This window comes from Felis catus, chromosome A1 (genome assembly GCF_018350175.1).
Source record: "Felis catus isolate Fca126 chromosome A1, F.catus_Fca126_mat1.0, whole genome shotgun sequence".
Lineage (NCBI taxonomy): Eukaryota > Metazoa > Chordata > Mammalia > Carnivora > Felidae > Felis > Felis catus.
In genome coordinates, this window is record NC_058368.1 from 78,098,502 (window position 1) to 78,123,786 (window position 25,285).

At 40.0% G+C, this 25,285-nt stretch overlaps 1 protein-coding gene and 1 long non-coding RNA gene across 3 annotated transcripts in view; both read right to left on the reverse strand.

Annotated features, from left to right (window-relative positions):
• Positions 1 to 23,845, reverse strand: part of NALF1 (NALCN channel auxiliary factor 1) — a 673,349-nt gene extending 649,504 nt beyond the window's left edge. Inside the window, exon 1 of one of the 2 annotated variants that reach the window (XM_023253100.2) lies at positions 23,472 to 23,842. In XM_023253100.2, the coding sequence (XP_023108868.2) occupies positions 23,472 to 23,670 (199 nt within the window). In that variant the 5' untranslated portion in view covers positions 23,671 to 23,842. Of the gene's footprint in view, positions 1 to 23,471 lie in introns of both variants that reach the window. The other variant, XM_045055771.1, reaches the window with a different exon arrangement.
• LOC123384911 lies at positions 660 to 15,130 on the reverse strand. The gene is made up of 2 exons (XR_006596696.1): positions 14,410 to 15,130; positions 660 to 1,527 (listed from the first exon to the last, which is right to left on the reverse strand). It is a non-coding gene; the product is annotated as an uncharacterized LOC123384911 (long non-coding RNA).
• Positions 23,846 to 25,285: the final 1,440 nt, after the last annotated feature.

The following is a 25,285-nucleotide window of genomic DNA, read 5'->3' on the forward strand; positions in this document are numbered from 1 at the left end:
TTTTTGTGATCCTATGTAATAGACTTTTTCATATTTTGGATAAGCAGTATCTGGTCTCTTTCCTGTTAACGTCTTCACTACTTTTGGGAAATAATGGCTGCCTCCATCTACAGACAGAGACGTGATCCTCATCTTCACGATGGTATAATCAAGAGGCACACATGAGGCAGTCTTAGCCAGTTGACTGGCATCTCACGAGATTTTGGAATTTAAGCTAATAACAATGGATGGCCGGTGAGCACATTCATTACGGTTTAATGCAGAACATGACACGGTCCTGCACTTACCCATAGTTACTGCTGCCTGACGTTCACAGGACCTCGTTTCCCATGCCTGGATATCTAGTTCCCATTAAACGCATGTTTTTAAGTAAATACAAAGGAGACAATGAAATGTACATATTCAATTGAAAGACAAACAATCCATCTGTTTTACTTCTGTCCATTTATTTCCTGAAAACTTTTTCTTGATGAGTCTAGTTAAATGTATGCTTCCTAACTCATTTGTTTGTTACAACTGGGATCTGTCATCTGTCACACCCCATTACATTTCGCTCTATAAAATAGTAGTTTCCACACATTTTTTTCCTGCTGTAGGCATAAACGAAGATATTCCCATGTGTGACACGCGTCCGTGATACATCCAGATTTTCTATATCCAACCTTGCTAATTTTGTTGGAAAAAAAAAAAATCAATCTACTTTTTTTTTTTTTTTTGCTACAAATCGTGAAGGAACAGCAGTATTCACCCAAAGTAACTGACTACATATTTCAATTATTTTTGGTATGCACATATTTCTGCATCTTGCGTAAACTGCTTCTATCTCTCCAATTCGAAAAGGCAATTCTGGAATGCAAGTTAGTGAGCCCTATTATTTGAGGAAAAACTTACATCTGTTTTATTGTGTCTATATTTATTGAAAAGCAAGTAATTCACAGTATTCAGTAGTGAATTTCTTATCACCTTGTTGATTTTATCTTCCCTCTCCCTCTTAATATTATCTTTTGTGTTCATTCTCATAATGAGTGGTTCTCCACTCATTAACTAAGGACCCAGGTACGGCAGGACAGGAAAGTGGGATTAGCCTTTAGGGTGAAAGTATTCAGTGACATACGTGGACCAATGAATAAGAAACATAAGAAACATATTCTACCCAATCTCCACACTCTCCCTGGCCCCAGTTATTTGCAATGTGTGTAACTGTATGGCTGTGTCCCAATATGAAAGGTGTAAATTTTAACGGTAGTCTGTTTTAACAAAACAGAAGCTTTGAATGAAATATTAAGTTGAATAATGGGAAAAAATTATGTCTTTTGCACACCTGGAATTGTATGCTGAGATTTGCATCTTCTCCACACATTCAATAACCCATCAAGACACGGGTGTATCCCGACTCTGCCAGCAAAAGCTGTTTCCATAGGAAACTACAGCATGAACACCTGATGCTCTTTCAGGAAAACGTCTGCTTCCATTGCGATGTTTCGCCATTCTCAGTGGAGTTTTTCAACCGACGTGTCTCATGGGTAGCTTTCAACGATAGAGATATAAACGTATTAGGGTCATGTCTCTACATATACATACTAGCAAGAGAGTTCTGTTTAACTGGATTCAATAAGGCTGAAATATGGTTTATCATCAGACTCTAAGTAGGTGCCTTGATCAAACTCAGGTCTGTAGGGTTCTAACGTCATGTCTGTATTTGTAAGTATGAACGATGATCATGTGAGAAAGAACAAGTGATACACCAGAAAAAGGCAGATCATTAGTAACTGATAGGCAACGCTTTTAAGGCCATTGAGGGTAGTCCAGAGGACGAGGCACCTGGGGCTTAAGAGTTACTTGGGCGCCTGGGTTAAGTGTCTGACATGATCTCGCGGTTCATGAGTTTGAGCCCCACATGAAGCTCACTGCTGTCAGCGCAGAGCCTGCTTAGGGTTCTCTGTCTGCCTCTTTCTCTGCCCCGCCCCCACTTGTGCTCTCTCTCTCAAAATAAATATTTAAAAATTTACAAATTTTTTATAAAAATTAATATAAAAAATTAATAAATTTTAAAAAATACTTAAAAAAACAGACTCATAATGGTGTGGTTCACTGAAAAGCACACTGATAACCAAAACTACCAAAACAGAAAGTAGAAAAGACTTGGAGTCTAATGCAACAAGCCAATTGTGTATGTAATAGGACACCTAGGGTACACATTATTTATTAAAGGAATAATTGTGGAATATATCATTCTGTCCATTTCATTCATATTCGAATGAATACTTTATTCAATATTCGAATGTCTACTTTAGGTGACTATAATTTTCTTGGATATAAAAAAGTTAATATAGGGGCTCCTGGGTGGCTCAGTCAGTTGAGTGTCCGACTTCGGCTCAGGTCACGATCTCACGCTCCGTAAGTTCAAGCCCCGCATCAGGCTCTGTGCTGACAGCTCGGAGCCTGGAGCCTGTGTCTCCCTCTCTCTCTGGCCCTCCCCCCTTTCATGCTCTGTCTCTCTCTGTCTCAAAAATAAATAAACCTTAAAAAAATAAAAAAATAAAATAAATTTAAAAAGTTAATAGAAATTTTTACATAATGTCAGTAAGCTCCCAACCTAGCAAGGATACAGGCATAGAAATAACTAACAGTAAGTACGTTAACATATCCACAGTCTTCAGGGGAAAAAATCATCAGGGAATACAAGGAGCATCGGGCAAAGGTAAACGGTCCACAGATGAAGCTCCACTACTGGCTACTAGTAAAGGTGATATTCACTAACAAAACAAGAAAATATTAAAGGAAAAAAGTGAGCGAAGAAATTTGTCCCCATCAATTTGGCGAAATTTAAAAGAATGAGATACAACAGTGGTGAGAAGGATAGGAGTTTGGAGCAAGCAGCATGCATAAAATTTTTGAATAACTTATTAATATTTTTAGTATTTATAAGTACAATATGGATATATTTACAACCAGTTAAAATTAATGTTCTTTCTGAGTCAACAATCCCCATCCTAGTTATTTACCAAAGGAAATAATCACACCAAGGTATGAGACAAACGTATCTCTCATATGTGTATGGTTGTTCATCCCATCCTTTTGGCCACCATATATTTTGGTGTTGCCAGAACGTGAGATATCATTCAGCCACCAGAGACAATGCAGCAGAGTTACATGCACTAATTTAGAGACAGACCTGTCCACTTCAGGAAGATAAGGGGAGACATACACTGTTAAAGATAAAGAAGCAAGCAAAGTGCAAAATAAAAATAGTAACTGAGTTCATGTGAAAGTCTCTTGCTCCCATTGAAACAAGAAAACACTGGGTAAAATAAAAGCATGCTTCTCTTTAACACCACCAAGAGCTATGTATGCAAACAAATCTAAATTAAATAAATTATGGAGAGAATAAGGCCTTCTTTGGGGAGCAAAGAGAGACAGCTGCCTAAACTAGGGCCACTTTTGCCTAAACTATGAAGCATATGTGACTGCTGAAACTAGAGAGACCTTCCTAGGACCAGGAGAAAATGGCCAAACTTTTAGTAACACTGTTGCCTGGAAAATCTTGCTGGTAACTGGAAGAGCCTCACACACACACACACAAAGGTTATCCTGACTTGACAGTTCTTCTCCCCTGGAATTTTCTAAGTTAACTGAGGCAGAGCAGAGCTGAAAAACAGGGCATCACTGGAGTTGAAATTAGAGCTAAGCTGAATACAACTCAAGCTACAAACAGACGCAGTCCCTCTGTCAACTCAATACGTTCAGTGTTGAGGGGTGCCTGGGTGGCTCAGTTGGTTAAGTATCTGACTCCTGATTTCGGCTCAGGTCATGATCTCACAGTTGGTGAGATCGAGTCCAGCATCGGGCTCTGCACTGACAGCGTGGAGCCTGCTTGGGATTCTCTCTCTCCCTCTCTCTCTATCCCTCCCTCACTCACGTGCGTGTGTGCTCGCTCTCTCTCAAAATAAATAAACTTCAAAAAGAAAAGAAACCAAAATTAAAGGCTAAGATAAAATCATTAACAATTAACTAACTAAATGATAGAACTACCGAACACAAGGATTATTAATTTATAGGAAAAGACGGTTAGAAGGTGTGGACAGAGATTTCAGCAAAGAAACAATGGCTTTAAACTAAAACTAAATAGGCACAGAACTAAAAGATTAAAAGTATCAATAAAATATATAATAACATTAACAACACACTTGACATGGCAGAAAAAATCATCACCAAACTTGAAAAAAGGTAAATAAGTAGTCAAATCATAAAACATTAAAATAAAGCAAAGAAGAAGAAATCAAACATAGTATCAGAGACGTGTAGGAAATCAAATAAACCCACCATACTTGATACTAGATTTCCAGAAAGGAGAATGAAGTAGAAAAGGATCAGAAGAGATACTGAGCTAACTTTATCAAAACTGATAAAAGATATCAATCCAGAAATCTAAGAAGTTTTGCAATGCCCAAGGAAGATAACCACTGAAAACCACATTCATGTATATTGTAGCCAAGGCTAAACACTAAAAATGAGAATTTTAAAAGCATCAGAGAAAAATGACTTTTCACATTCATAGACCGTACAGTAAGAATAACTGACATTTCATCAGAAATAATGGAAACACAAAGTTAATGGATGACATCTTTAAAGTAATGAAACTGAAAATTACCAACATGAAACCCTAGTTTTGACAAAATAGCTTTAAAAGACAAAGACTAGGGGAGCCTAGGTGGCTCGGTTGGTTAAGCTTCCGACTCTTGATTTCTCTTCACGTCATGATCTCATGAACCGTGAGATCAGTTAGTGAGTTTGAGCCCCATCTAGGGCTCTGTGCTGACAGTGTGGAGCCTGTCTCTCTCTCCTCTCTCTCTGCCCCTCTGCTCACTTGTTCTCTCTCTCTCTCTCTCTCTCAAAATAAGTAAATTTAAAAAATAGTTTTAAATCCTTTTTTAAAGTTTATTTATTTTGAGAGAGAGAAAGAAAAGTGGAGGGGCAGAGAGAGAAAGAATCCCAACGCAGTGCTCAAACCCAAGAACCAGGAGATCATGACCTGAGCTGAAACCAAGAGTTGAATGCCTAACCACCTGAGCCACCCAGGTGCCCCCCAAAAATAGTTTTAAAAGACAAAGACTCAATATAAAAGTTTTTAGGGAGATCTGAGTTTTCGTTTGGCAGTTTTTCTTTTCAGTCTGAAGAATTTCCTTTAGCATTTCTTATGGTGGGCCCACCTGTCCACAAATTTTCTCAGCATTTATCTGAAAAGCTCTTTAGTTTACCTTTATAAAGTATACTTTTTAAAGTATACAAAGGCACACATGCACGTAGCTACCATATCATTCAAAGTATGTAACATTTCTGTCATTCCATAGAGTGTTTTTGCCTACTTTGAATGCAATCCCAGCCCACCTGTCACCTAACCAATTTATGTGATTTGTATCCCGATATATTATTTTCTCTGTTTTAGCACTTCACATAAATAGAATCGCAAAGTATGTATTCTTTTGTTTCTACCTTGTTTCATATAGCATGGTGTTTTTGAGTTTCAATGATGTGTAAATCAGCATTTAATTATTTTTTTTGATGAGTAGTATTATATTTTATAAATATAAATTATGCATTCATTCACTTATGGAATGATATTTAGATCATTTCCATTTGAAGCTATTATGAATGAGTGGTAGTTGTGGGTGATAGCCTTTGTGTACACATTTTTATTTCCTTTGGGAAAACACCTAGGCAAGGGATTTCTGGGTTCTATGTTAAGCATATGTTTAAAGAAAATGCAGTAAAATTTGCCAAAGTACCATTTTACTCTACCATTAGCAAAATAGGAGAGTTGTAGTTGTTTCATATTCTGGCCAATACTCTGTTTAATTGTATCCACTCTACTGGTTGTGAAATAGGATGTCATTATGATTTTAATTTGCATTTCCCTATACACCAATGCATTTGAGCACCTGTTCTTGTGTTTATTGGCCAATCCTATGTCTTTTTTGTATAATTTCCAAACAGGAAAGAATACATAACCAATTCTTACAATTAAGTAACAAGAAGATAAAACCTCCCTCTAAATGGCCAAAAGACCTTTTTGGTCTCCTGAATATAGTTATAGCTACAAAAGTCCATAAAGAACCACACTATCTCACAAACTCTGTCAAGAAAGGCACAGAATAGTGTCTCCCTCTCTCTCTGCCCCTCCCCCGTTCATGCTCTGTCTCTCTGTCCCAAAAATAAATAAAAAACATTGAAAAAAAAATTAAAAAAAAAAAAGAAAGAAAGGCACAGAATAGGTTATCTGAAAGAGTGAGGAAAATTTCACTGAGCAGCTATAACTCTGTATTTATTGCCTCAGGTTGTGGTCAATAATACACCTTTTGTGTGCTGTATTGCCACATGATAACAGCAAGATTAAATATCTGTCTGGTTCCTAACAGTTTATAAATCTTTTGGAATACATTATATTATTGACTTTCAAAATATTTCTGTGAGGACAATATTATAAGTTTTCCTATTTTTTTCTATTTTTTTCTTTTTTCTCTTTATAGATGAAGAAACTGAGCTCCTGAAAATTTATGAATTTCCCTGGGCCAAACAGAAGGTGATATAATTTCTGCAGGACTGACTGGAATCTAGTTTCTCTGTTCCCATAAAAATTATCTTCTCACTACAACCAAATTTTAAGCCCATTCTTGAAGTAAAGTAAAACTTATAGCTTAGGATGTATTCAAAACAGAATTTGCAAAGAGGAGACAATGGACAACCCCTACCCCCAATCTTCATGCACCATTACACGCTTCCCTGAGTGTCTGAGAAGAGGTGCTGACTCTCACACTTAACTTTCCTGCATTAAAGGATGGTGGCTGTTAGTTTATTGCATATCAGCATTCATTTTCTAGATTCTCCTCTCTGACTAGAAATATCGCTTCCACTCCACTCACCATGGTAACAACACAGCTGAAGATTCTTACAGCTTGCCTACTGAAGAAAAATACTTGAAAATATCTTTTGATGCTAAAATTGGTTTTGTTTTCACAGTATCGCATGAAGCAACCAAGGATGAGGGATATCACCATACATTTCAGATGGATTTACCCAGCAGGAGCATTGAGAAAATACAGGAAAGGAGAAGAGAGGAGAGGAGAGGAGAGGAGAGGAGAGGAGAGGAGAGGAGAGGAGAGGAGAGGAGAGGAGAGGAGAGGAGAGGAGAGGAGAGGAGAGGAGAGGAGAGGAGAGGAGAGGAGAGGAGAGGAGAGGAAGGGAGAGGAGAGGAGAGGAAGGCGATATCAAGTGTACATACTTGAAGATACAGTTATCTACACATGTGCTCCCACAAACCATCCTTCACGTATATCACTGCATTCACTTGGTGTTGGGTATTTCCCATTTATCTGGATTCCACTGCCAATTTGACCATGGTATTTTTGAGGGCAGAAACAACTCCTTATTCATCCTTGAACCTCCATCATAATTTTTAAGTGTGTGTTGGATAAAAGAATACATTAAGACTTGGGATGCCTGGGTGGCTCAGTTAGTTAAGTGTTCAACTTCAGTTCAGGTCACGATCTCTCGCTTCGTGCGTTCGAGCCCCACGTCGGGATCTGTGCTGACAGCTCAGAGCCTGGAGCCTGCTTCAGATTCTGTGTGTGTGTGTCTCTCTCTCTGCCTCTTCCCTGCTCATACTCTGTCTCTCTCTCTCTCTTTCAAAAATAAGTAAATATTAAAAAAAATAAAGAATAGATTAAGGCTTTTATATAAGAATCAAAAAATATAGAAACCAAAGAATAGTTAATTCCAAACAACTTTAGAAATCTTGGCATGAAAGGAACTGCAAGGATACTATTTTTCTTGAATGTATTATTTGTGGTAAAACATGTGAATCAGTCTCTTTTCCTTTCTCCCAAGATAGGTTGCAGAGCCCTTCTGTCAAAGGTATTTGCTCAGATGCTTAACATCCGATTGAGTTCAACTAAACACATTTGGAAAGGTAAATAATTTGCCAAATGAGGTAGATGATGAATTACAAAGCCACGCTTAAATGATTATTTTTCTTCTCATAGTTCTTATTAGTATATGTAAGTGAGCTTTTGTTCTATATCTTGCAGAATGGCTATGTTGCAGCTCAGTATTGAAACAGTCTTCTGTGTTTCCTATGTAAGAGAAAGGGTTTCATTGGAGCCACGGTTTGAGTCTGACAGTCATGTTGAGAGCTTCCTGTTCTTGGCTCCTAGTCATCAACAAACACTAATCTCCATTCTGGGAGAGGTAGACCAGTGGTGTGCTGTCCAACGTTTAACCAGCTCTCCAGGAGAAAAAAATAAAGCCCATGTTTGCAGTGTTTGCCATTTTCCACAGGGTAAATACGCCTACCGTGACCAATTTCAAGGTGATAACACAATGTCACTGAGTGCAGACCTGGGAAGAAATGCACAGTAGTACACCGTGATATAGTAGCTCCATCATAGAGATATGATAAATGTCAGTAATCTTAAGAGCACAGATAATAAAACAGTTAATAAGTGATGTGTCTTGAGTATGTTATTAGTTTGGTTTTAATAAAATTCATTTAATTTTATGCAATTTAATTTGCAATAAAGGCTATTTTAAAACTTTAACAATCATCTGTCATGAGGGGGCAGGAGCCTGCTCCAGCATACCACTGGATATTGGCTCTGTATTTTGCCCTAGATTACAGTGAGCCAAGGGTATCTTGCCTGATTCCCTTAAATGGCCCATCCTGGCCTGAGTAAAGAGGTGGGCAGTCTTCCTCTCATTGTACAACTATGGCACAGACACATAGCAAGAGACATGGGGTGTCCTTCACTCGTAAAACCAGGGATTTTCAGAAAATTAGAGGCAGAGAAGTAGTATAGTGCCAGGTTCCCATTCTCTCACCACTCTCGCCTTTGTGTTGGGCAGGGCTGACCACAGCAAGGAAGTACACAATAAAAGGATCCAACCCTCCATATCAGCCTGTGTATTATAGAGGAAGAAGGACAAAGAATATGAAGTCCACTATGCAACAATGACATCTTCCTGCTGAGGAAATAACCTTATTTGAAAGTAAGAATTTCCAAAGCTGCCATTGAATCAACTTGTATATGCTGAGTCAGATTTTGGTGGACTTCTATTAGATAGAAGGAACTGAGCCTCTAGAACACTTTGGATGTGCTTTTATTTATCCCACACCAACGTAGGAGAGTCCCAAAATAGAGAAATGCCAGCTATAAGATGTCCTTGTTTGTTTTGTTTTTTTTTTTTCTCTCAGGCTGGACATTTGCTTTCCCAATTTTCCTGAGTGGTGTAGACTAATCCAAGAAGTTGCTGGGTCTCTTTATGAGGCAGTTAGTCTGGTTCAGGTCTTCTGGTGGAGTCCGAACTGTTGAAGGGAGTGATGACCTTACCATCAATCTGTGCCACGGATAGCCTAGTCAGAAGACAGAAAGTGGCAGTGGAGGTAACTGAGAGAGGGTCTGCAGAACCAGCAAGAACCCAAGTGCATAATGTCAGCAAGATGACTGGGCTTCAGTCAAGCTGAAAGGAAATGGGCTAGATGCTTTACCAGACACCGTTTTTAGCAGAAATTCCAGCCAAAATGACCAGGGAGTGACCTTAACGAACTACTCTTTAGAGAAGGTCACTGGAGAATGGAAGAACCCTACTCTTCTGCTGTCATATGTTACAGGAAGCTCCGTCATACACATGGGCATCGTCCTGGGTGGAGGAACGGGGGGGGGGGCGGTAATATTAGAGACAAAATATGTTTATCTAAAAACACCAAGTGATTCCTCAAAGGACTATTTGAATTATCCCATGGGACTGAGTTTAATATACTGGGATTAAATTCTATTTTCCCACTTGCCATTGGAAATGAGCCATAAGAGAAAGGAATGCTTCAAAAAAAAAAAAAAGGTGAAGGAAGAAAGCTAAGTTTACCTTGCACATTTGAGTATGGTATTGATAAACCCATGACTTTTCCATAAAATATTCTTAGCAATCCAAGGCAAGGTTCCCACAGAGAGTACCAATCTTAAGTGGGACCACTTAGGTAAGATATTAAGTGTTCTCTATTATTTTTAATATTTCCACATATTACTATTTCAGCATCCTTCAAACACTGGTGGGAAACCAATTACTATACAGTATTTTAAAAATCCAAATACCTTCCATCTGCGCAGAGAACATGAAATTCACACACAAAAAAGTTAAATGACTTGCTCAAGGTCAGTCATTGGGTAATGGAACTAGTGTACAGCCTAACCCTCCTGATGCCTACTGGGATGCTATGTCCACTTAAATGTGTCACCCCGTTTACTAAAAACATCTCCTGCGCTGCTACTCGTTTGTTCCAGGCCCAGGAATCCTCTTCTTTTAGAGAATTCCCAGGAGATTTCCTGTCTCTCACCAGCACCTCATTTATTTAACTGGTACTTTTGATAAGGCTTTGAATGCAAGGTTTAGAATGACCAGAATCAGATGTCAGAAAAAAAGGCCTTTTCATCAAAGTCTGTTTCATTTCCATACGATAAAATGTGAAATAATCCAAACGTTTCACCCACACTGACTTCACCACTCTCCGCCGAGAAAAAGCATCTGCACTAAAACATCCTTCAAGTTTTTGCTGTTGGACAATTTCCCTTAATGTTTTATAACAATAAATTTAAAACATAGTTATTAAAATAAAATAGGTCTGTTTAGGATTTCTAGATCTTCACTGATTAGTTCTGGTCATTTCTAGTTTTCTAGAAAATATTGCCTCTCACCCATGTTTTCAAAATTATTTGCTTAGCATTGAACAAAAAAAAAAGTCTCACGAGTTTAAATTCCCTGTCTGTAGTTAGCTCTTATCATGTCTGGATTTCAACAGTTGTGCTTTGCCTGTCCTCCTGTTTATTTTTTCCTTGGAAAGAGTGAGCTAACAATCTGTAGACCTTATGATGCCCTTTACTCCTTCAAAGATCAAACTATATATTTTTTGTAATTGTTTTAGAGATACTCTGCAGTAATCCTTTTTCCTCCGCCCACCACCCCTGTGCCTCCAGTCTTAGCCAAAGGTCTTTAAAGAAAGTGTTCAAATGCTGGATGGTAATTGAGTTTATTTTCTTATTTTTCTTCATTCATTGTTGTTGCATTTGGATGCTATCTTTATTCGTCCTTTTGGGGATGGTTTGAGGTTTTCTTTGTCGAGTTTTGTGACTATTGAAGGATGAACGGCCACTTTGTTGACTAGAGTCAATAGTAGGTAAAGTGCAAGTAAATCAACCAGTGTTTGTCGGCACACTTACGGGCAGGTAGCAAAGAGATCAGCAATGTTTCTACAGACAAGATGAACACTTGGCCCTAAAATTCCTCCCTGGAGAAAACGGGGCTGGAGAATGCTCACAGTATGTGAGTGAATGAAGATCGCTCTAGAACTCCTTGGAGCTTGAGTTCCTTCTAGATCCAATTTGGTATATTAGGCTTTAGAAATCCTACCAGTAGTCAAATCTGAATCCATGCCAGAGAACATCTCACCTGGGCCAGGTGTGCTTCATCAATCTCTGAGACACCCTGTGCAATTCATCACTGCGGGGTAATAGTGCCCTTAGACCTGAAGAAGTCCTCATCCATCATTCACAGACTCAGGTTGTACAATCTGGCCCAAGCCAATTCATAACTTTAGTGTCTGAGAACCAGGACAGGGGACAATTTTCCAAACAGCTATGAGGGTCACGTTTAAAATGCCTAAAACAACCTACAGTTTCCTCGGACTTGTGGATGAGCATATGGTCACTTGAAAAACAAAAGGCATATTCTCTGTTTTCAAGGTACAGAATTCATTATATCAAGTAGGTCCTTTTATTCATAAAATTATCTGGGCCACCTTTGTCATTATTTTGTACACATATTGTGTCATACGAAAGGTATGCATCAAGGTATTTATTGCATTGCTTTTATTTCTCCTTGAATTGTCTGTTATTTTGTCTCATGAATGTTTATGATTTTTCATTACATGCATAATTGCTATTAGATTTTTGTTGTGGACTTCACACTTAGTTGGTACTAACTGCCCTTCTTTGTGTCCTATAGGGCTTAATAACTCAATAAATTTAACACCGCCTGGTACCAGGGCTACTGCCTTCAACTTGTGCCCCATGCTTCAAACATCCGATTATTATCAGTGTTTTCGAGGCACTTTGTTTTGGTGGTTTACATGAAACACACAATTGCATTTTATTCTTCGATGCTATGTGGGAGTATTTTTATTTTAATAGATTAGATGAAACCATCAAAGTTTCCTGATATGAAAAACATGGCTGTTGTTGGTTTTGCATTAATATTTCATATAATTCTTATTGTTTCTTATTTTTTAACATATTGCCTATGTTTTTGTGTTTGTGTGCGTGCTCTTCTCTGATTGGAATTTTTGTAATTTTGTTCTGTTAGTCAACTTTGCAACTAAAACATTATTATACATACATGCTGTAGTTTACTTTTCTCTGACTTATATCAATTAATTATCTAAATCCAAAATGTCTTCTAAATAAATGTAGAGTTAATCAATGATGATGATTAATGATAATTATGTAGAAACATTAAATTTAGTTATAAATAATTCTTCATGAATTGTCTGCATATTACAAATTTTGCTGGTGTCCCCACACAACTGTGTGTTTCTCTGGATGTGTCTTTAATCTGTTCTCAAGTTGGATACACTGGATCAGAGCCAGAGGCCTGGAAGTCATGAGTGAGGCTTCACTGAATTTTGATACCACGAAACGTGGTGCGTCGGCATGGAAATAACTTACACGACGAGCATAGCTCGGTTCTGCTTGTTTTACTGACTGCAGTCTTCTCTCTACTGTTTTTTCCTTCTATTCCCCCTTCCTCACTTTCTTCTCCCTCATTTTCCTTATGTGAGATAAATATAGGGTTCAGATAGGCTGTCTTCTCCCCACCCTCACACTCTGCATTAATTCATTGAGTCACGATATCCATCACCCTTAACAACTCCGTTTTATAAATATAATGTAATGAAAACTGTAGCAACTGAAGGGGAACTAGAGCATCATAAATAGTCTGTGATCAGCTTCAACTTTGGTTCTCAAACAACCAATTAACGCTGCCAAGGCCTTCAATGCTAATGAGCTACTGGAGGACCACCAGATTCTTTTAAAATGTCATGCATGTAGAGGCGCCGGGGTGGCTCAGTCAGTTGAGTGTCCAGCTTTGGCTCAGGTCATGATCTTGTGGTTCGTGGGTTTGAGCCCCACGTTGGGCTCTGTGCTGACAGCTCGGAGCCTGGAGCCTACTTTGGATTCTGTGTCTCCCTTTCTCTGCCCCTCCCTCACTCTCTCTCTCAAAAATAAACATTAAAAAAAAAATGCCATGCATATACATGCAAGGAGAAAAAAAGCTGAGTGCAAGCACAATCAATATTTTTAAAAATATCTAAGCACCAAACAGAAGATGACTACTCAGAATTTTAAATTATTATTTTTGAATACTTAGTATAATGTTGCTTAATTAGAAAACAAAATAATGTATTTATCTCTGAGAATAATTTTTCAGAATAAAATTTTTATTCATTAATTCACGTATCCATCCATAGATTCATTGAATATAAACTGAATTCCAGCAATAGTCTAGGGAATATGAGTGTCATAAATGCAAATATGACATAGCCTTTTGAATACCTGTGTATTTTTTAATTACAAAATTCATGTACTTACAGAAAAGGCAGAAAAATAATGACAGAAGTAAACAAACAAAAAAAATAGCTAGATACACAGACAGATAAAATTAACACTATATTCATTGCAGTATATAACTTTCCATTTTTCAAGTCATACAAAAACATAAAAATATACATTAAACATTCATATTGTAAGTGCTTTCTTAAGCTTTTTTCACTTGCTAGAAAATACAATTATTTTCCACGTAATTAGATGGTTAATGATACATAGTAATCTATTAAATCAATTCACCTAACTTCTTTAAATGGCCCACTATGATTGGACCTTTAGACTGAATTCTACCCTTCAATATTATGAACAATTGGTCTATATCATCTTTAGATGGTACAATTCTTCCAGTAAAATTCTGAGCAAGAGCCCAAAATAGAAATATTTATTAACTATGTACCACTTCATGTATCTGTTTTTAATTTATGAAGGAAATTACAATTATTTTTTCCAAAATTATGTAAAAAAGAAAACTGGATGGATTTCTAAAAAGCTTTTCACTGTGAAACTCTATACGAAAAAACAAATTCTGTGTTCCCTCTGCAGTCTACTTTCATGCTTTGCTAGTACAGGAACAGGGTAGCCTTTACTCCATAAAAAGGTCTTCTCTTCCACAAGGCATGACCATACGGGTTTCTGCTAAGTGCCTCAATGAACCACTGAGAATTCTCCACTTGGTCCCGCCAACTGGAGACCAATTCTGTACCTTGTGTGAGCTCTGGGGAGCTTTCAGCTTACTGTCCCTTGGTAATTCTTCATTTAGCATTTTGAAGGTCCACCCGCCGCATGCATGGCCTTGTATTGAGTGAGCAAAGCCTCCACAGGTATTCCTGTGCGGACTGCGAACACTCCGTTGCCCTGAGACTTCCTTCCTTCTAGAGTTCTGTCCCACAGCTTCGAGGCCCCTCAGTCTTTTGAACTTCCTATCTCCTTCTCTTCCATCCTATGACAAGTCTGGGCTCTGTCTGCATGCCCTCTTACGCTCCTGGTCCAAAAACTGCGTCCAGGCAACAAGTTGGATAACAATCAGAGGACTCCTCTCGTTTGTTTGCTATCTCTGAAAGCTCACAGAGGCTACTTGTTATCCAGTGTCTGAAAACAGTTGTTTCATGTGTTCTTGCTATTTTTCTAATTAGTTATGACAGTAGGTTAAGTGGAGTCCTTGTCACTCCAACACAGCTAGGGGCAAATTTCTACCCATTTAAATTGAGCTAACAAAAATAAAATTCACTAGACACGCTTTCTTTCTTGCACAAGTTTTCTGTTTTTATCTTTCAATCTTGCTTTGATGCTATTTCCTTTTGGTTAGAGAAATTACCTGGTCAAATTCTCCAGCACAACACCATGGATGGTACACCTACTAAGCACGTGCACATCAGACTATATCCTTTTGTTGTCACAGATGATTGCTATACTGCATATGCAATAATCTTGGACGGCAGTTCTGTCACTGAATAATCTTTAAATATTGTTTCTCTGCCTTCTAGTCTCCAGGATTGTAAATAAGAATTCTGATGATGCGGTTCATGATAAATTTGTTGAAGCAGAGTCAGTATTAAATACCTCGATGCTGCTGCAAGATAGGTGTGTGGCATGAGAGCTCTTGGACCAAGTGATCCAGATCCTGACACTTCTGCTTAGTGGTGAGTGACCTTGGGTGAGTGACATAATATTTTTGTGCCTTATTTTCCTCACCTATAAAATGAGGATACATGGAAATACCAACCAGAGAGTAATAGTGAAGATTAAGTAAGTTTTTACGTATAAAGGGTTTAGAATACTGTGTGTAACTACTCACTTGATGGTGAGCAATAATATGTGAAACGTCATTGCAAAGTCTCTTTGCGATAATCTAGACTAATTCACTATCTTTCATGAACGATTTCTTTTACCCACTAACCACACTGAAAATAAACATCAACCACACACACTGCTTCCCTCTGCAAAGGGAGGCCTGCATAAGAGAGCTTAATCTTATTGTCTGTTATTAAAAAAGCCACTTTTGGTAACACAGCATATCCGCTTAAAAATCTGACTGCTTTTGGAACAAACCTGATTACACGAAGCACTGTTTATAATAGATAAAATCTTAATGTCTAAATATTGGGAAAGAGTTGATATGGTCTCTCAGAATAGCATGAAGCCTCTATAAAACAATTTTTGCATAAAAGGCAATAATATATGGCTAAGCTGTTAATAGAATTTTAAATAATAAAGGTAGAAAAAATATATATATATATTACTTATGTGCTATTACCTTATGAACCCATACAAGTATTCAAAAGAAAATCAACACAGGGGCGCCTGGGTGGCTCAGTTGGTTGAGCATCCAGCTTCTTGGTTTTGGCTCAGGTCACGATCTCACAATTTGTGGGATTAAGCCCCACATCAGGCTCTGCGCTGACAGTGTGGAGCGTGCTTGGGATTCTCTCTCTCTTCCCTCTCTCTCTGCCCCTCCCCTGCTCTCACACATGTGCACACACATGCGCCTGCTCTTTCTCTCAAAATAAATACATATTTTTTTAAAGATTTAAAAAATTATAAAAAGAAAATTGGGGTGCCTGGGTGGCTCCAGGTTAAGCATCTGACTTCAGCTCAGGTCACAATCTCATGGTTTGTGAGTTCAAGCCCAGTGTTGGGCTCTGTGCTGACAGCTCAGAGCCTGGAACCTGCTTCGGATTCTGTGTCTCCCTCTCTCTCTCTGCCCCTCCCTCACTTGTGCTCTGTCTCTCTCTGTCTCTCAAAAATAAATAAATGTAAAAAAAATTAAAAAAAAAAAAAGAAAATCAACACACATCCCATTATTGCACAGTGACTATCTTAGGGTAATGTTTGTTAGGTTGGGCTTTTTTTTTTTTTTTGATTCATCTTTTTCTAATTCATCTTTTTCTAATTTTTAAAAAAAAAACACATATTACATTTAAATTCGGAGAGCAAACTGTTTGGTCCAAGCTATTGTAGGGAGTTGTTACGTATTATCCTTCTCTGCCTTTGGCACTACTGGTCCTATGAGTGCTCTAGTCCTCTTGATGTATTTTCTGTCCTAAGCATGGATTCAACAACATTTTTGTGATATGTACACAACCATGTACATAAACACACAGAGATAAAAATTAAGATAACAGCATAGTATCTTCCATATACAGATATGCATTTACATTATTTTTCATTCTCTTGCATAATTCTATCATGTTGTTTCAGTGTTACGTTGCTCTTTCTGTGGCTTTCTTCTCTCTCCTCTTGTAAGCCTTTGGGAACATCTCAAGAGAGAAGTGGTGGAGATAATTTGTTTTTTTATTGTGTGAAAACACTGACAAATGAAACAAGATGGCTTAAAAACAATCTTCTCCCTTGCAATAGTTTAAATTGGTACATTTCATAACCAAGACCAATCTTGTTTGCAAAGAAAGGACAAAATTCCCCAGGTAATGACTCCTTAAATTCTGATCGTCCATTTGATACATGGCCAGAAATGTCTTCACAATGTTCCTTCTTGTCAGAATCAGCAAATTAACTCATGATTCTCAAAATTCATTTTGAGCCCTAGGTTTGGGCATCAATTCAGACTATCAAACCCCATATCCAGAATTTTTCTGGCCACAAATTTTCCAAGATGAAGAAAAAATAAGGTACAATGAATGGGTTATCACAGGTTTTTAATTGGTCCTTTAGGAAATAACCATGGTTTCTTTATCCTACTAATAATTTTCAGTGAAAAAGAAGTTCCAGTTTGATTTGCCACAATTTCATAATTGTCATTCATGTTAATGAACCATTTTCTGTTGGGGTGCAATTATAGACTCTGGGTCTGAAGTTCTCTCTTGTCCAGCAAGAGAGCAGACACAGGATTAAAATGCAAGAGAGGCTAATGTCTGGAAGGAGACAAGAGCCCCGAGTAAGGGTCCTTGCTCTGTTTTTACTAGGATCAGAAGGCTTACAAACGTTGATGGGTGTGCACAAAGAGACAATAAATCCGTGAGCATTAACTCATGGGTGTGAGGGAAAGGGGGTTTTGAAGATACGCAATGTCAGGGGGTTGGGTCAATACAAAACAAAGTCCTGGTGTGGAGTTACTTACTGCAGGCTTGAGGCACCATGTCTTCAGTTTATCTTAGCTAGCTTAGGGGACAAGAGAGAGCATGCTACCTCAGGGTCAACAGGGCAGCTTTCCTCTGCTAATTAGCTCCACTCAGGGCAACTTCACCCTGCTGCCTCTAAAGTCCTGTTTACTATTTACCTATTTTGGTCCTTCCTCCCTGTGAAAGCAGCTTTCTGCTATTGTACTAAATTGAGGGGCTTTTCTGCCCTGAATACCTAATCTTGTTTACCTACTTTTGGATGCTTTCATCCTGAGGCTTCCTATTCCTATACCTTTGTCCTATACTGGGGGCCTTTGCCCTGTTTACCTAATCTTATTTACCTAGTCTTGGGTGCATTCATCCTGTGGCTTTCTATTTCTTTATGCCTTGTTAACCCATCAGTGCAAGCTCAGCGAATTCCTAAAGCTTATTCCCCACAATCCTCATCACTAACACTCAATGGCACATATTTTTTACTCCCAAAATGCTATAACAGACAGGAGTCTCGACAGTTGATAGATCTGGACAGACAGAACTAGCGATTATTGGGAATACACACTTTATGACTCTTGTCACTTTTTGCTTACATGAACTGTGAAATAGTTATTCTGCTTCCCTTTATAGATATTTGAAAATTAAGACTGAGACCAACTAAGAAACTCAGCTGGGTCACATAATTTACAAGTTGGGGGACTCCTGTGTTCTTCCATGTTTATTCTAATGTTTCTTCTACTTTGCTTCACAGTTCACTTACCCTCTTACCTCCAACCACTTAAATTCACCCCAAATCTTGATCCTTGATTATGCTTCCAAAATGCAGTTCTGAGAACACTAGCCCCTGGCTCAAAGTCATCACGCTTCCCATGTCATCTTCAAAGCTTACTAAAATACAGTCCCCAAACTAGCCTTGCAGACTTACCTGCCACATTTTAAAACATTTACTGTATTTTCCAATCAAACCAAACTAGCTTATTCATGAACATATTCTATTTCATATCTTTATAACGCATTGTCTCTAGAAGGTAAAGCTGTCCTACTCGTCACAACTCTCAAGATTACTTCACTCCTAAACCTCATCACAAATGTCCTATCAGTGGAGCTTATCTGATTACCTCTCAAGCTGAAATGAACTCTTAGGCCACTTTTAATTCCAAATTATATGATGAATGTTTGCACATTCTTTGGGTTTCCAAATGTAAACCCTACCTTGTAACAAAAAAAAAATGTCAAAGTTTCTTTCAAAGATACCCATAAGTGACACTGTTAAATAAGAATGGACTCTAAATTCATCCAGGTCTGAACCCATGAGAGTAGGTATTCTCTCTCCCTGACATCTTCAACTCCTCATATTCTTATAGTTTCTTATTAGAAGTATGAATTCAGTGGCGCCTGGGTGGCTCAGTTGGTTACATGTCTGACTCTTGATTTAGGCTCAGGTCATGATCTCAGACTTGTGAGATTGAGCCCCACATCTGGCTCTGTGCTGAGCATGGAGCCTGCTTGGGATTCATTCTCTCCCTCTCTCTCTCTCTCTCTCTCTCTCTCTCTCTGCCCCTCCCCTACATGCACGGGCAAGCACTCTATCTCTAAAAAATAAGAAATTTTTAAAATTTTTAAAAAAAGAAGTATGAATTCAGGAAATGCCAGTTAACTTCATTTCACCTTTAAAAAAATTACCTTAAAAATTAAAATAGGCCAATAACACAATTAACCATGCTTTTAATATTCATGTTTCTCTCTTTCACTCCATTTTTTTTCTTCTGGTGATATTCCATCCTCAGAATTCCTATTTTAAAATAGTGAAGAATCTGATGCATACGTTGGCATGATTTAACTTATGTTTACTTGATTCTTTTTAATATTTATTTATTTTTGAAGGAGCAAGTATGAGCAGGGGAGGGGCAGAGACAGAGAGAGAGAGAGAGAGACAGAGGATCTGAAGCAGGCTCTGTGCTGACAGCAGAGAGCCACCCAGACACCCCTAACTCATTTTTCTTTGTATGCAAAATTTCCACATTAACGATTTTAATCTTTAATTGTGTAATGAAAGAAAGAAAATGTTCATTGCATGGAGATAGGCATGATCATTTGGGGAGGAATAAAAGTCCCTTAATCACTGAAGTCTTATTAGTAAGCATGTTTGTAAATCATTTTCCAATGGGGTCAGGATAGGCATTATGAGGCTTGGCTACACTCTTCCTTTACTGCTTTCCTTTCCTCCATGCACATAACCCAGAGGATTTCATGGTTCCAGAGACATCCATGGAGTGTTCTCTCACCATACCTTTGTGCCCATCTTGTTGTGGATCCAACGCTCCCTCCTGCAGCAACCTCACTGACTATAGAGTTTCAACCCTACGCCCGCTAATCTCCCTGGAAGGAGGAAGACCACAGAGGCATCAGCCTCTGGTTCAGGATGCCCGAGTTAGTTATGACCCAGGAGGGAACAGCCCATTGGCTATGGCTGCCACATACCTGGCCCGACACCACAGCTCTTCCACCACGGCCCTTAGCCAAAGACAGGTTGGTGAGAAATTACAAAGGTCTGGCTATACTGGTCCAACTCAAGACAATTACGAAAGGCCGCTCTGTTTCCAGAACCTAATTTTCTATGCATTGTAGTTTGGGTTTCCTGAGAAGCAAAATCTGTGGGAGAGTTTAGCATGAAGGATGTTTATTAAGACATGCCTTTGGGGCCAAACCTTGTGGAAGGAAGGGAAAGGGCAGAATCAAGGAATCTAAGTACTCTGAGTGTCTGTCCCTGTATACGTATGTGCTCATGTGCCTGGTGATTAGTTTCTGCTCCAGTTACAACAGAAAAAAAAAAAAAATGGACGGGCAAAAAACAAAACAAGTCTGGATTATGTCAAAGCAGTATTTCCATTTCTACATAAAATTCTGGAGTTGCTGAATGTTGGGCTTATCTCATTGGTCATCATGGTGGGTTTAGAGAACAGAGGTCAGATTCTAGGGCATCACTCAGATAATTGTAATTGAGGGTGCTTACTTGTACACTTGCTTTCTATTTGCCTCTGCCCCTTGGATGTGAGAGCTCTGTGAAGTCAGGGACATTTTCTGATGACCTAGACACTAAAAGTTTATGTTGCATAAAATTTATTAACAATTAATTGTTAATAATTGTTGAATGAATTACCAAATTGTTTTTTATATGATGGTCTGAATAAGAGCCATACACACACACACACACACACACACACACACACACACACACAATCTTTATTGTCTGGTGTTCATTTTTCATGGCTGTCTGTTCACAATTTATACAAATTAGGCAGCACATTGCCCTGAGACATTTTTGTTACATGATTATTGCCAGAATGGCAAATACTTAAAATTTAGGGTCATGTCTGCAGGAAAAACTGCTAAACTGACTGTGAAAATCCAGTCTTTTGGCACTGGAGCACTGGTAAAAGAAAAGATCAGAGATGCGGACCATGTATCAGAAATGGCCTGGTGCCACGTTCTACGTACCACACAGCCTTTTCCCTGCGGTATACCTCCCCTCTGTCCTTCCTTCCTTTATTATAAATCAATATCCACATTATCAATATAGTTCATTTTCAAAATCAGCCTTAATAAGAGAAAGATTATTAAATTCAGAAAAAAACCATGGCAGGCTTTTCCCAACAGCTCTATAAAGGCAGAAAGTATGATTATAGGCCAGTTATAGTCTTCCTGTTAAAAATATTCTGCCAATAACAAATGTATTCCATGCTCACTGTAAAAAATGCATAAAAGTATAAAGAAAATAATTGCTTCCCTTTATTCCCACTAGTAAGAGAGAGAAGCATTTTTTTTTAATGTTTCGTGTTTGGATTATTTTTCCCTTATGGTCTTTATGGGTATGTGCGTGTATGCACGTATGTGCACATGTGTCAGGTCTGGATTTCTCTACAGCATTTAAAGAATAAGGGGCACCTGGGTGGCTCAGTTGGTCAAGTGTCAGACTTCAGCTCAGGTCATGATCTCACAGTTCATGAGTTTGAGCCCCACATCGAGCTCACTGCTGTCAGTGTGGAAAATGCTTTGGATCCTCTCTCTTTTTCTGCCCCTCCCCTGCTAATGCTCTTCCTCTCTCTCTCAAAAATAAGCATTAAAAATTTTTTTAAAGAAGTACCACTTTTTAATTTATATCATCAAACCAGCTCTTCCTGAAGAGCCCTCTCCTCGAGACTGGGGAGAAGTGTTGTTTTCAGGATTCCCTATCAGGTCCTTTTATCAGAGAAACCTCAGCATTTCTATCTGTCCAGACAGCCGGGAAGACCCTGGCCTCTGGTCAACGCGCTGGTCTCCTTATCATTAGGCATCCGACCCAACAGTATGAAATCTGTTTGAGGGTTGACAGCTTCTCTACAAATGCAACATTCTTTCAGCCAAGTTTGGTCACCCGGGAATTTCACATCAGTTCTACAGTCTCTTTAATTGGCTCCTATACTTAGTTTTAGTTACATTTTATATTTGTACCAAATTTTCAAGCAAAGTTACAAATCCTAAAGGAACAAATTTTGGTCCATTTATCTGAACTTTCAAGACAACGTTATCTTTCACTTCTTCAAAAATATGCCTTTATAAATCTCCTCTTGGAGTTATCCATTGATTATCCTTAGACTTAAAATTTTCCCTTTACCAAATGCAAGCCTGTGGCTGTCTATTGACCTGATTTCTGGCCAAATCCTCTTAGGTCTCCCACTGGATAGCACAATGTTGTGCAGTGTTCCTAAATGATTTCCTTGTGTCTAGAGGGTTTTATCTAGTGCCACTTTGCTACTGGAAAGGGGATCATCCCCTGCGTCAATTGTCTGGGTGTCTAACATGCTGAACGAATGCCATACAGACATCTTATTACTCCTGTCATTAAGATAAAAATAGTTACTTTAGAAAAGAGCATCTGAGCATTACCAGCCCAACTTCCCCTCTACATCCATCAGTCACGGAGAAAGTAATGTCAAAGACACAAAGTCACTCATCTCAAGTTTATCAAGCGGTAGGCTTGATGTTTCTGAGCACGATGAAGCAGCAGGGACTCCCACACCCATGCCAAGAACTGGAGGGAGACTGATGGATTTGCCAACTAACAAAAGGCCTGTTGACAGCGTATAAGGCCACGGAAACTGTCTGGCTGATGGTGTGAAGCAGGAAGTCAGACCAGAATGAAGGAAGGCTGGACGAAGGCTGGCCCAGGGAGGGAGGGGTCGCAGGGGAAGAGAAGGCTGGACCAGCGACGGGGACAGGGGAAGGGGGACAGATTCGGGTGTGCCCTTTTCTCGCCGCAACACTGCTGGGGGAAGGCCACAGGCTCCATCACCACAGTGTGGAACTCAGAAAGGACGGAGGTGATCAGTGGGTACAAATCAACCGGCGGACATTTCAGCTTCAACTAGATCCTAAACCTCTGCCACCTCAAACGCAAGAGGACCTCGACGCAGTAAGATGACCTTTGAAAAACAGCAGTGCAGGGTCGGAGGCGCGGCGGTAGAATGCCGGAGAACTTCTGTCTCGAGACTTGCCCAAAACGCCCTAAATTCATCACAAGCAGCCAAGGACACGCACAATGTTTACAAAAGCCGGCGCAGCACACCCACCGGCGGAGGGACCCGAGCCGAGGGCCTGGGCGCCACGTGCTCCGCGAGCCGCAGGGTGGGACTGCAGCCCCGCCCCCAGGTCTCACCTGTTGCACCCCGTGCCCCGCATAGCGTCCTCGTCCTCGGGCCTGCACGGCGACTCCCCTGAACGTCCACTGAGGGAGGGTGGAGGCCTCCGGACCCCAGCCCGGGTCTCCCAGCTACCGCGAGCTCCGCTGGGGAGGGCCCTGGAAAGCACCAGAAGCAGCAGCAGGGCGAGCACAAGCCACCTCCCTTCGGCTTCATCCCTCTGGGAGCAGTGGGCGGGGCCTCTGACAAAGGAGGGGCCACATCCGCGCCTGCGCACTTCAGCGAAGGAGACTGGGGCGTTTCCGGCCACCTCCTTTGCTGTGGTGCCGCGCTGCATTCCGGGAGTCACATGGCCTGAGGGGCGTCGGGCTGCCGGGGGTTGGCCAAGACCAGAGTCTCCCGCAGGCAGCGAACTGGAGCTCTGCAGCCTAAGGCCTGTTCCCTTAAAGGGTAGGCATGGGCCCCAGTGGGTGGGCTCCAAACCCAGCAGTGAGAGAGCTGGAAGTGATGGGCGCATGCGCTGCTGAAACCTCAGGGCGGGAAGAGAGTTAAGGACAGAGGCCACAGGAGGGACTCCCCCAGCTAGGACGAGACAAGGCATCTCTTTTTGACATTGTTTTATGGTTTTGAGACTGTCGGGGAATTGTGCTGATTGGTGCAGAGCCCATGTTTATGTGACACCGGGGATTATTGTGGCCCAGGGGCCTGTGCCTCGGGACCTGGGTTTCCACCGTGGGACTGCTTTTGTTTCCCAGCAAGCGGGCCCAGAGTAGGCTGGAGTTGGGAAAGGAAGCTGGAAAGAGCCTCCAGACCTGCTCTGGGAAGACAGGATGTTGTTGATGCCCACATGTTAGGATAAGTCCTGGCAGATCCCTCGGGGAGGCCTTTTACCTGCACCTGTATCTTTCAGACCACAGCAGGCCCAGGACACGTTGTCAACTCAAAGGCAGATTCTAGCTTTGTGAATGACGTGAAGTCAGGTGTAGCACTAGAGGGGGTTTTCTTTCTTTCTTTTTTATTTTTTTTATTTGTTAACATTTATTCATTTTGGAGAGACAGAGTGTGAGGGAGGGAGGGGCACAGAGATAGGGAGACACAGAATCTGAAGCAGGCTCCAGGCTCCGAGCTGTCAGCACAGAGCCCCGATGCAGGGCTCAAACTCACAAGACTGTGAGATCATGACCTGAGCTGAAGTCGGACGCTTAACGGAGTGAGCCACCCAGGTGCCCCCCTACAGGGTGTTTTCCAACTTCAAAAGCAATTTTAATAGAAGAAGAAAATTGGTAGTATTTTCAAGTGTGTAAGTAAACAATGTTAAAACTGTAGTTTTGTATTCAGCTCAATCATCATTGGATTATTTCATTTCTCTAAAATGTTTATTTAAGAGAGAGAGAGAAGAGGCAGAGACAAAGGAGAGAGAGAGAATCCCAAGCAGGCTCCGCACTCAGCACAGAGCCCGATGCAGGGCTTGAACCCACTAACCCTGAGATCATGACCTCAGCCAAAATCAAGGGTCAGACGCTTAACTGAGCTACCCAGATGCCCCTGGATTATTTTTATTTCTTAAATGACAAATCTTAGGTGGAATTTAAGATGAACATGGGGCTGGGGGTGGCGGGGAGAGAGTGGCAAACCATAAAATAGACTCTAAGCTCTAGAGAACAAACTGAAGGTTGCTAGAGGGAAAGGTAATGGGCTAAATGGAAAATAGATATTAAGGGAGGCACTTGTGATGAGCAACTGGGTGTTGTATGTAAGTGATGAATCATTCATTTCTACTCTTGAAACTAACTAGAATTAAGTAAATTAAATAAATAATTGAAGACAGAAA